The sequence below is a fragment of the Dicentrarchus labrax genome, unplaced genomic scaffold (genome assembly GCF_905237075.1).
Source record: "Dicentrarchus labrax unplaced genomic scaffold, dlabrax2021, whole genome shotgun sequence".
NCBI classification, from domain to species: Eukaryota; Metazoa; Chordata; class Actinopteri; family Moronidae; genus Dicentrarchus; species Dicentrarchus labrax.
Window position 1 is genome coordinate 9,019,246 of NW_026136701.1, and position 12,202 is coordinate 9,031,447.

The 12,202-nt window shown below is 42.5% G+C and overlaps 2 protein-coding genes across 2 annotated transcripts; one reads left to right on the forward strand and one right to left on the reverse strand.

Moving 5' to 3' along the window:
* Window positions 1-122: 122 nt before the first annotated feature.
* On the reverse strand, window positions 123-4,493 carry LOC127372123 (UAP56-interacting factor). Its single transcript, XM_051415580.1, has 9 exons — window positions 4,300-4,493; window positions 4,002-4,142; window positions 3,725-3,888; window positions 2,148-2,296; window positions 1,895-1,967; window positions 1,733-1,788; window positions 1,444-1,518; window positions 1,139-1,265; window positions 123-681 (listed from the first exon to the last, which is right to left on the reverse strand). Exons 1-9 carry the CDS (start codon window positions 4,370-4,372, stop codon window positions 580-582), a joined length of 960 nt encoding a protein of 319 aa, XP_051271540.1. The 5' UTR covers window positions 4,373-4,493; the 3' UTR covers window positions 123-579.
* Window positions 4,494-4,538: 45 nt separating this feature from the next.
* On the forward strand, window positions 4,539-11,881 carry cpdp (CPD photolyase). The gene is made up of 10 exons (XM_051415449.1): window positions 4,539-4,736; window positions 4,912-5,255; window positions 5,342-5,490; window positions 7,532-7,714; window positions 7,965-8,123; window positions 8,741-8,939; window positions 10,323-10,475; window positions 10,669-10,790; window positions 10,912-11,071; window positions 11,171-11,881. Exons 1-10 carry the CDS (start codon window positions 4,714-4,716, stop codon window positions 11,317-11,319), a joined length of 1,641 nt encoding a protein of 546 aa, XP_051271409.1. The 5' UTR covers window positions 4,539-4,713; the 3' UTR covers window positions 11,320-11,881.
* Window positions 11,882-12,202: the final 321 nt, after the last annotated feature.

The window sequence follows — 12,202 nt, forward strand, 5'->3', positions numbered from 1 at the left end:
AGGTACATAAAACCCTTCAGAGGGAGGTGGCTGGTGTTTGTTTCACAGGCAGGTGGCACTGTTCGATTACAGGTCTAGATTTTCAGTGTCAGTGTGCTGCAATCTGATTTGTATAGCAAATCTTGAAAGAGAAATTTGTTTATTTGAAGAAACATTAGAAAACAATTCTCAAAAATGTCAAAAACGGGTATTGGGAACATACTTGTCACCCTTGCAAATACATAGCAGTTCTCTCTAAATAAGAAATCCTTCCAAACAGTCTTCATGACAGCTTCACCAGTTCCACGTCCAAAGTATAGGACGTCCACAATACAAACAGTGGAGTACAATGATATGGACAATGAATGGGAACTTATTTTAAACCAACGTCCATTGACACTTTGCACACTTGTGTTCTCACAGCTGAGCCATTGCGCATGTTGTGCTCACGTGTCCCACATTTTCTCTCCCTCTCATTAGTAACGTCAGTCGGTGGTTCAGCACGTCCCCTCCGTCAGAAAGGTGGGGGTCACTGTGTGGATCTGAGCAGGACAGAAGGGCTTCTTAGTATTATTACTTGTCATCGTCTTTTTTGCCCGGCTAACCCACGGTAACAAATCTGCTGCCTTTAACGCTTTGTGCTGTGGCGGAACGCTGATCTTTCAGGATGCGGAATCGCTCGTTCAAGGTCATCGATGTTTGCTGTGGAGAGAGAAGTACACCAGAGACCTGTTAAATATTTGGGGAGCAGTATTTTTGAGACAATGGGCCTCAAGCAGGAAGTGATATACAAACATTCTTATTATTGAGCGGTTTTGAGGTAGTTTTTTTGTGTCATTTTGTCATTTTTTTGGAGGCATCTCTTTCCAGAGTTGGCACAAGGCATTAATCCTTGCCCTTATGTTTAGTGGGCATTAACTATGCTAATACACAATCAGCCTCACATCTTCAATTTATGATCAAGTGGGATTCATCATTCAGCACATCTGGGGACACCGGAGCCGATCTGGATAGCTGAGTGTGTTTGGTGCATCTGGAGTTAACATCTCTTATTTTTTTTAAGTTAACAGAAAAAATTAAGAGAATGTTACCGCGTGAGGCCCAATGGGGATATAAACACTTGCAGTGTGTTTAAGTATACAGACATTAAGTCTCTCACCGGTTTCCCAACACTGTTGATGTCAAACTGCAGAGGCACTCCTTTTGGTATTTTCTTCTCCACCGTTTCCACCTTGACGGGAGCAGAGGTGGATGTTGGGGGATGCAGGGTCCAAGCAGTGGGAGGTCTACGAAGAAGTCACACAGCCAGTCGCTGACTGAGGTGTGAAGGTCATAACTAACTAACTAACTATATTTCTAAATGTTCTTGTTACTATGAACAAAAACAACATTTTTATGGAAATTGTTTCCTAAACGACGTACAAAAGCAGAGTGTAAAGATTGTGCAGGGTTTGTGATATTTACTCAGGCTGAGTCCTGGCTGTTGGATTGTCAATTGAAACAGTCAAGATTCCACTGCTGGTAGATGATGTGCGCCACCTGGTGGACAAACAGGAAAGTTGTACTTTATCACACAAACACAACAGACACAGACCCTAAAATGGTAAACAATGGTCTTCTTTCCCCTCCAAATGATTCATATCCTCCTCGCGATTTCCTCTTCTCACACGTGCACATACAGAGTAACACTGGCAATTAGCTAGTAACAACCAACAATGAGCCAAAATAGACTCGGAGATCTAAGCATACTCACTGGCGAGTTCTGACTGGAGGAGTGTGAGGATTCGGCTTTTGCACTTGTGCCTGTACCTGTAATATGGAGCAATGGACATGGAGAATAAACAAGGTGGTGTATTGATATTTATAGATAGATTTAAGTCTTTAAACACCCATGCCACACACAACCATTGCGTACCTTGAGTCCTCTGCGAAAGAGAAATGTGGCCTGACGTGCTTCTCTCTGAGTCTGCTGGACAGGCGGCAGTGGTCTGCATGGGTGCAACACAAACATATCAAAATAGAGCTGTGTATTCAGTGCAGGTCTACAAACAGTCCGACTTTGTGTTCTTACACCATGTGCCACAATTCTCCTAGTATTCAGAGAGAACTATACACTGGTACAAGGGCACTGTAAGACTGTACACACGTTGTTATAAAGGTGTTCTTACCGTCGTTGCAGCTGAAATGGTCTCCTGACCGATGTTGCATTCTGGGCTCTCTGTGGATCGAGGTGCCTGTACGGCCGCCTCTGTACCTCTGGCTTCCTGTACTGAACTTCAAGGCGCTGAATGAAAGGTTTTGTTTTCTGTCTTGTTTTCTGAAAGACAGTGAAGCACGTAATTTTATGGTAGGCGATTAGTTCAAATCATAACTCTATTATCTTCCTTTAGTTCTTTTACCGTGTTTAAATTATGAACCAGCATTACTTCACCAAACTAACCCATTTGAATTTCCATCTGTAAAAAGGTAAACCTTAAATAAACAGTGTGATCCAGCTTGATGCTAAAAACCGGAAATGACCAGGAGACAGAAGAGATCAGTCACTTCATAAGTAGAAAGAGTAAGCTAGTAAGTACCAACCCCAATCTGCTTGGGTATTTGCACGAGATCAGACCTGAATTTTTATATGCGCTTTGGCAAATAATTTTTAAAAATGAATTCAATGTAAGAATTTAAAGAGAAAGTTTTTTTTTTTAAGTTTTTTTTCGGCTTTTTGCCTTTATTTGATATGTACAGCTGAAGATAGACAGGAAAGGGGAGTAGAGAGAGGGGATGACACGCAAAGGGCCGCAGGTCGGATTCAAACCCCGGGCCGCTGCAGCAAGGACTCAGCCTCGGTGCATGGGTCGCCAGCTCTACCCACTGAGCTAACCGGGCGCCCTTTAAAGACAATGTTAATAAAAATGAGAAAAGGTCAATGAATCACCAAGTGCGATGACATACAGTAACTGAAGATTAAGTGTGTAAAACACAGCTTTAATGATACACTGACTTACCGAGAGGGAAAATCAATTAAGGATGATGTGGTGGGCTATGGAGGTTCAAAGTTCCAATCACATCCGCTGAGATTCTCATCAAGACCTACTAGCTTTCAATAAATTACAATTCAGGGATGATGGGAAATGGAAAAGTTTCTAAGATCGTCTCATCTGGAGCAGACAACATCAGGGGCAGCTAACCAAGTGAGTTAGCGCTTCCTGGATACCAGACGGCAGCTGCTGATGTCTGTTGCCAGGCGACAGGATGTGGAGAAAACTCCTGCCGCTGCCTGTGATGAAGGTCGGGCAGATTCAGGTCAGCAAGAAGAGTTCAGTCTGTTGGTGTGCTTGCTCGTACAGTGGGCAAGCAAGGCTGTTTGGTTACCAAGGAAACAAATAACAATGCACATGCTTTTTGAAAATGCACTTGAGCTCCATCTTTTTTTCTTTTCTTCTCTTTGTCAACTTCTGCAAGTGCAAGGTTGCAGAAGGTGATCAAGCTTCAGTGCAATACCACAGAGAGTTTCAGTGTATTTAATTTGGATTGTCTAATCTTTAGTACTGTTTCTTCTCTTTTTCCTCTTATATCTTTTACCTAATAAAAGCTGGGGGAAAGGGTTGTTTTTGTCAACCTAACTCGTTGAGCAAAGAGCTGACACCACTACTTCAATTAACGTAACGATCCCACAATGAGATGTGTGCATAAATGTCAGTGTTTATTTATTTTTTAGTGTGGTTATCGGCCACCCCAGTGTGTCCTCCATTACCTGGTTGATTGCTGCTTTGCTGAATGTGCCGACCCGTTTCAGCAGGGCAGCTGGCCGCCTGGCTGCCAGTCCTGTGATGACCCCTTGACCCCGTCGTCTCCCCGGTGGCGGAGGGACCCTTCGGTTTCTTAATTTAGGTGCTCCTCCTCGGGGCACGCCCCCTCCTGGTAAATATAACACTAGAGTCATTACACATGTACAGAGCCGTTTGGACATAAACATGAAAATGATGACCAGCCACGCAGAACGACAGGCGGGAAGGCACCAGCACACACACCTCTCTGGACGGGTCCAGCTGCCCTGGACGAGACCCCCTTTGCTTGGGTTAAACTGCCTTTCCTCTTGACTGGTCGGCGGTTCACGGTGGCCTGTCTCCTTTTGAACTGTTGCTCCTTTTTGTTCAACCGAATTATGTCATCTGTTCAATTTGACACACGAGCAATGGTTAACAAGGCCGTCTGAATGCGAAAATGAGATCAGTTTATCTAGCGAGCAGCTGACAACCTCCCACCAGTTAACTGGAGCTAACGTTAGCTCGTACTCTATTTTAGTAACGTTGGTGTTAGCCATCTTACCTAAGGACATGTCGACTTTATCGGGCACCGCCGGAGTCCTCCCCCGGCCTGCTGTAAAACCACCTTTGTTCATAGTTTAAAACCGCGACACACAATCCCAGGTGCGGAGAGAAAAACAATAATACTTGGCAACCGTGCCAGCAGTTTGTTCCTTTAGAGGCTACGGCAACAGACAGGAACCCTCCCCCCGAACGTAAATGCCGCCGCGCATGCCCTGTAAAGACATACCATCTGCATTGTGGGAAATGCAGTTCAACAACAAAAACAGTGTGTTACAAAACCTACAAACCAGCGTGCAGTTGCATAAGGGAAATTAGCGGCAGTGTCCTTCGTAACTACTACGTTTGTTTCGTTTAGCTTTAGAATACAGTGAACGCTGCATTTTACAGACCGACTTAACGTTTTATTCATTGTATGTTGCACTGTATTTGGAGGAGGTAAGTTATCTCTTCAACGCGACTGTGGTGTGAATGAGAAGCTCTAGTCGTCGTGTTTTTCTATTATTTAACATCTGGCGTGTGTTTCTTAATGCACTTTTGGTTTGTGTAATGTTTTGCAAACGTTGTTATTTTGAGTTGTTCACTTTTTTTTCCCACTGTGGTTTACCTCCAGCTCGTCTTTTCTTTCTGCACAAAGAACACTTTCGAGTCCCACTTCATTATTCTCCTGCCTGAGGAAGCCATTTCCCAGTCAAACCATCATGTCTGACAGAAAACGCAAGGCGAGGTCTGCTGCTAAAGAGCCCAAAGTCAAGCAGCAGAAGTTGGCCGCCATGAAGGAGGAGACGAAGGAGAGAGCTGGGGGCTGGCTGCAACAGCTCCTGGAGCAGCAGAGGACGGAGAAGAAGGAGATGAAATTCAATAAGAAGCGCCTCCGTTTTATTTCAGACACTGAAAAGGTAAAGCAGGGCTCAGAGGGTGTCCTGTACTGGATGTTAAGAGACCACAGAGTGCAAGGTAAGCTACCAGCAGTGCAGTGAGAGGCCTGTTCTGGCTTGTTTTTTCTCTGTATCTCCATTGGCAGTATATTTTGTGTGTTTCAGATAATTGGGCAATGTTCCACGCCCAGCGGCTTGCTGTGGAGGAGAACCTTCCTCTGCACGTCTGTGTCTGCCTGCATGTCCAAGAATCAGAACTGTCCACACTGAGACATTACAGCTTCATGCTGAAAGGTCTGGAAGAAGTTGCAAAGGTATTGACTTCATTATTTAACAGTCATAAATTCCAGTAGTGCATTAGTCGGTTCATCTATATTCATTTGATTGGCAGTCATACATTACAATACATTCATTCATTCAGTTAGTAAAGATCAACTAATGCCACCAAACACACTCTTTTTAATTGAACATAATTGTTGTGAACATTCAAAATCATTCTGTATTTGGTGACTTGAGATGGGTATTTGTCATTTTTTACATTTTATAAGCAAATGAATCAGTTACGATGGGGGTGTAGCAATTGTTTAGGTGAATAAACAAGTAAAAATGCCAAACACTCTCAGGTTCATCCTTCTCAAATCACCAGAAGTCACTAGCGACTCAAGTTACAGCTTTAATTAGGGACCTCGCAAGCGACCACTGGAGGTCCCTATTCTTTATGCTTCGTTTCTTCTTACCTATTATTATTTTTTGATTGCGTTTTTGCCCCCCTGAACATATACGTGCACAATTTCAGGCCATCGCCACTAGGTGGCGCTCTTTAAAATAAAGAAGTTTATATCTCTACAACGGTATGTGTGATTAAGATGAAACTTGCTACGATGCTTCCCCATGGCTCCCTGAGGCTCAATAAAAAATGTGTCAACAATCCGCCACTAGGTGGCGCTCTGGTGGCAGGATAAATCACTGTGCGGAGACCGTAATAGTTATGAATATGAAATTCACAGGGCATGTGTAGACAGGTGCCTGAAGCTCACATACCAAAAATCGTGTTTGTAGCGCCCCCTACAGGATAAAAAAAATAGCAGCCCCGGCGCCACGTTTCACCGATATGTTCGAAACTCGGTAGGCATGTGTAACATGCCAGGACGTACTAAAAAGCCTCTTGGACCCATACCCAAAACCCCACAGGAAGTCGGCCATTTTGATTTTCATTTTCACTTTGCAAACTTTTCGCGTTGTATTTGAACAAACTCCTCATAGGGAATTTATCGGATGTGCTTCAAAATTTGTGAGTATAGTCAAAAAATGGTGCTGATTAAAAGTTGTGCTATTTCTGCATGTACGTTTAAGGGCGTGTCCGTGGCGTGCCCTCAAAGTTGGCCATAGTGAATTCCGTGCGCATTTTCGGTGAATTTTTCGCCTTGTATTTGAACGAACTCCTCCTAGGGAATTTATCGGATCTACTTCAAAATTGGTCAATACAGTCAAAAAATGGTGCTGATTAAACGTTGTGCTATTTGAGACTGTACATCAAACCGCGTGCCAGTGACCACTTGTCGATTTCAGCAGATTCGCAATAAAATAGTGCTCATAACTTCAGTGTGCAATGTCCAATCTCCAATAAACTTAATATGTTCTGAAACAGTTTTGTCCTGAACACGTCCTCATAACATCAGCATACGTGGTCCAATCTCAATGAAACTTCATGTGTTTGATAACGCTCTCGCCTTTAACATGTTTACATGACAACATTCAGACCTAGTGATAGCGCCACCTACTGGCAACAGGAAGTAAGCGCTGCTTTGCGATTTTGAGCTGATCTACGTGAGATTTTCATGTTGTGGTCCGTGCGTGTTACGACAGCAAGTGACGCGGCCGCAGCACGCCCCAAGTTGCGTGGAGTGCAAGGTCCCGCTCAACGCTGCTTGCAGCTTTAATTTTTATTAAATCAGACCGTTGGTCGGACAAAAACAAGCAATCTGGAGACTTGGCTCTGGGCTCTGGGCTCTGGGTAATTGTGAATGGCAGTTTGATTAGTGTATAAGGTTTTAAATCCATTAAGTGAGAAAACACATTTAACAGATTCATCAAGAATGAAAACCGGTGTTTGCAGCCCTCGTAAAGTGAGTAATGAAACAATAAAACATGAATCAATAGAAAAGTCAGGATAGTGGCCCCCTTACATGTTTCTCTACTGAGTTTAAAGTACTAAATAAAATTATTTTTCTAAGCTTGAGGGACATTTAGAAGGAACACAAGTCAAAAACATTGTAGTCATGACATGTTTTTTCACTTGAACCCACAACCAAGTCTATGATGCTTAACTTTTGTTGTTCTGCCCCAACCAAACAGGAGTGCAAAGCCTTGGACATCCAGTTCCACTTGCTGCATGGTTCTGCAGCGGATGTTCTCCCTGGCTTTGTGTCAGACCACAGCCTCGGGGCTGTGGTGACAGACTTCTCCCCCCTCAGAGAGCCACTGCTGTGGGTGGAGGACCTCAAAAAGAGGCTTCCAAAGGACATTCCCATCATGCAGGTACACACTCGATGCCAGAGAGGGAGAGGGTGATAGGATGCTCTGCGTTCTGTTTCTTTGCCAGTGGATATTATTGTTTGCTTCCTCCCTCGTCTTTTCCATTTTGTTTTATTTATTATCCACACTGGTTCATAAAGAAACAAATGATGTAATTGGCCTCCCTCTCATTTAGGAGTATTGCCTTAATTTGTACTGTCAGTGTTTCTTCATTGTCTGTTATATGGCTAAAAACCTAATTTTCTTTTTATAGGTTGATGCCCACAATATTGTTCCCTGCTGGGTAGCATCGCCTAAGCTCGAGTATGCCGCCAGGACCATCAGAGGAAAAATCACCAAACTTCTGCCAGAGTTCCTTACTGATTTTCCTCTGGTAGAGAAACACCCCTACACAGCTACAAGAACTGCCAAAGTAAGTGGTGCAGTAACAGTGAAGCCCACAGTTGGATTGTTTTGAATAAAAGTTAATATGCTATTGTAAGGAGGAGAAAGAAGTTGTGTATTTATGTAACATTCAAGGACTTTTGGATTGGATAAGACAACACAAACACAATTCCTCTTCTCCCAAAACATATTCATTGCTTTGGAAGTGTTATCTGAGATCAATACAAAGGAAAGTGGGCTGTCAGTGAGCTCATTCATGGGGAGTTTGGAAGTCACACTGCTGCAATAAAGCACTTCCTTTCAACCTTCAGCAGCTCCTCTGTGCTACACATTATTTATTGACAAGTGAATATAAACAGTAGACTTTTTTTTCTTTCTTTGACTGTCCAAAAGTTTAAATTTCTTTCCCAGCACTACATATTAAAGCCGCAGGAGTGTGTGCTTTCACTGCAGTGCCGTTATTGATATGCCAGTCACAGGTTTGAGCCTCCTGATAACGTAAGCTAGGTGAAAGGCTCAGAACTTTCTTCACCTCTTTTGAAGTTTGCGTTTTTTTAAAAAACCACAGTGTATATTTTAGCTCATCACTGTCAGCTGTGACCTCTGCTGATTTTTTTTTTTCTTTCTCCCACCTTCACCTTACAGCCAGTAGACTGGGACAAAACCCTAACATCCCTGCAGCTTGACAGAGCAGTGGGAGAGACAGAGTGGGCTAAACCTGGCACCAAGGCAGGGATGGCCATGTTGGAGTCCTTTATTGATGTACGCCTTAAACAGTTTGACACCCAACGCAATGACCCAAACGCTCCCGCCCTCAGCCAGCTCTCCCCCTGGATCCGCTTTGGTCAGTAGTACCCATGGTTACCACGGGTCCTTGAAGTCCTCGAAACTTTGTGAATTTGTGGGGGGTGGGAGGAATCAGGGTTTTATAAATAGACATGGGTCATTGAAAGTGTTTAAATAATTTATTTTGCACCAGAGTAGACATTGAAATTCTTTTGATATATTTGTTATTATTAATTATTATTTATGTTGTACTCTCTTTTTAATTGTGTTTTATGAGCTTCTGTAAAGTCTGCTAGCGCTCGTTATATACATTTTTAGTGTTGTAACAGTAATTAACCTTGATCCGTGTCTCAAACTATGCCATGTTGGGTCCTTGAATCTGAGGGAACTGGGCCTGAAAAGTCCTTGATAAGACCTTGAATTTGATGTTTAGGAAGGTGTGGGAACCTTGAGTACCATGAAAATTATAAATCATTTTATGCATGTCCTTGGGTAGGTGGTGGGGTGGTTTTGTAAATTTCCGCCGCATCTCTGCGTTACCTCCTTTATAAATTTACTCTTTCTTACATTTACTTCCACATATGTGACCCAAACAACTATAGGCCTATATCCAAGCTTTCCTCCCTGTCTAAAATTCAAGAATCAACTCACATCTCTGCATCTTTCTGGAGGAAAATAAAGTCCTCCAGCCACAGCAGTCAAGCCTTAGACCTGGTCAAAGTACAATTACTGCTACAACTTTCTGGTAGAGTTAAGGTCGATGGTTTAAAATGGTTGATAAAGGTGTCCCACAAGGATCAATTATAGTGCCCCTGTCCTACTCAGTAGATGAGATTGACATTGCATTGTCAAATTTTTTGCTTGGAGTACTGTCTGCTCTACCACTAGCCAGGCGTTCTCAAGTTTATATCTGCTTTAGACAACCGTCAGACCTTTTTAAAAGCTTGTTTTAAACTCCAAAAAGACTAAAGGTATTGATTTCACAACAGCTTTGATGTGTTACTACCACTACTTCTGAGCCGTACACACAATGTAAATTTAATGTTTTCAGTACAGCATTATAAGTAGCTGATTGTTCTGCTTTTTTTTTATTGGATTCTTTACCTGAACAGAGCTTGTTTGTCCTTTTTTCAAAACAGAAGTTCATTATCTAATCCACCATGCTATACGCATTGAATAATAGAGATACCCTGTATGCTCATGCTGCTAACAGTGCCATTAAACCACTGCATGCCATTTTATCTAAAGTTAAGTTGTGGAGATAATTAACATCCAAAGTGAATGACCATGAAACCAGATCACAGACTAAGGTGGCTTTAAAAGTTCCTCTTATCAGCTCTGAACTGGGGAAGACAGGCTTTTATCACTGCCTCCTTATTCTGTCCATCTTTATCTGCCTATTTGCTTATCCTCTTCAACCATTTCTTCTTCCTCCTGTCAGGCCACCTTTCAGCCCAGCGGGTGGCGCTGTGTGTTCAGCACAGTGGGAAGAGCGCAGGTCAGTCAGTCTCCTCTTTCATCGAGGAGCTGGTGGTGCGCAGGGAGCTGACTGACAACTTCTGCTTCTACAACAAGAAATACGACAGCGTGGAGGGTCAGTTGAGGTCTCATTAAATTGCATCTTGTTCACTCTGTCGTGGCCCATTTTAGATGAGTCATCTGCTCACAAGCTGAGTTAATGTATAAATTGATGGAGTATGTTTTGAAATGATTCAGCTCTGGAAGTTGTTTTTGCTTTCTGATTGTTTCTTAAAAATTTTGTTGTGTTTTATGTTTTTTATACTCAGGTGCACATGAGTGGGCTCAGAAGACCTTGAAAGACCATGCCAAAGACGTGAGGCCGTATCTCTACACACGTGAGCAGCTGGAGAAAGCAAAGACACACGACAAACTCTGGAACGCTGCGCAGGTACAACATTTAGTCTACAACACAACAGATCTCCTTTGGTCTTCTCACTCAGCTGTTTCTGATGTAAACTCATTTGCTTGCTGTGTCAAACTTGCTGCTGTTGATTGCACGTCTCCATTAGTACCAGGTGGTGACTGAGGGGAAGATGCATGGTTTCTTGAGGATGTACTGGGCCAAAAAGATTCTGGAGTGGACTTCTTCACCCGAGGAGGCGCTCTCAGTTGCTTTGTACCTAAACGATCGCTATGAGCTGGATGGCCAGGATCCTAATGGCTTTGTCGGTGAGGACATATATTAAATGCTCCTTTTGTGCGCCACTGATTTTCTGAACTACTTTTCTTGCATATTAATGCCCTCCCCACTGTGGTTTCATCCTGCAGGTTGTATGTGGTCTATTTGTGGCGTCCATGACCAGGGCTGGGCAGAGAGACCCATTTTCGGAAAGATCCGCTACATGAACTACAAAGGCTGCCTTCGGAAGTTCAACGTTGCCCAGTTTGAAAAAAAATACTGCCCTAAAAACCTTTGAAGAATATAATGTTTTGAAAGATGGGAATAAAATGCCTTACAGCCGACATCTCCTACACCTTTACCTCAGGGAGCATCGCAGCCTCTAACTCTCTCTCTTTTCAGCTTTTCTTTGTTCTTCACTGCTTGTTTTATCCTAATTGCATTATTGTTTGCGCTGTTCCTTTTTACTGAAATATTCAGACATATTGTTTACGCTTATCAAGACTGTAAGCTGTTTTCTGGTAGTTTACCGTACAGTGTACTGTTACTTTTTTTTACTTTAGATTATGATCTGTGGTGCCTACGTAAGTGCAAATAACGTTTTACTTTGTTTCATGCTACTTTTATGTTTGAATTTTACTGTAAACTCTATTTTGCACATATGCCTTGTTTGTGTTTCAACAACTGATTCCACAACACATGCTGTTCTTATAGAGGAACTCTGATTTTCATACCAAACTGTAAACGATGTTAGTCATAAACCAATTTCTGTTCACTTATATTACAATTTCTTCATTTACTTACAGTTCTCCAGCTGTAATTTATCTCTAAGACCTGAAATAAAGCATATGTTGCCATTAGCATTCTTTACTCAAAAACATTCACCCACAATCACTTTGAATCGGTTGCATTTAAATTTAATTTAGAATTAAATATAGCCAGACTTTGAAGTATTATTAACTAAAACGTACTCTGAATCAAACCAGCACATCAGTGCAGCATGAACTGTCAACAAATGCGTAACAAAAAATCTGCTGATTAGAGAAACTTGTATGTGTATCTAAAACAGGAAACTGGATATTACATCCTTGTATTTGCAGAGACAGGGTGCCATCACAGTTGTGGTTTTATTGAGCACCAATGTAATTAAGCACAGAAACAAAATCTACTTCTACTCAACT

Excerpts from the sequence above, each read along its gene's own strand:
- LOC127372123 (XM_051415580.1), bottom strand. The coding sequence starts at position 4,372 with ATGAACAAAGGTGGTTTTACAGCAGGCCGGGGGAGGACTCCGGCGGTG. Across the intron at positions 1,519-1,732 it reads CCTCCAGTCAGAACTCGCCA|GTGGCGCACATCATCTACCA; the intron begins GTGAGTATGCTT and ends TTTGTCCACCAG. Across the intron at positions 682-1,138 it reads TCAACAGTGTTGGGAAACCG|CAAACATCGATGACCTTGAA; the intron begins GTGAGAGACTTA and ends CTCTCTCCACAG.
- cpdp (XM_051415449.1), top strand. The coding sequence starts at position 4,714 with ATGTTGCACTGTATTTGGAGGAG. Across the intron at positions 10,476-10,668 it reads GAAATACGACAGCGTGGAGG|GTGCACATGAGTGGGCTCAG; the intron begins GTCAGTTGAGGT and ends TTTTATACTCAG. Across the intron at positions 11,072-11,170 it reads GGATCCTAATGGCTTTGTCG|GTTGTATGTGGTCTATTTGT; the intron begins GTGAGGACATAT and ends TTCATCCTGCAG.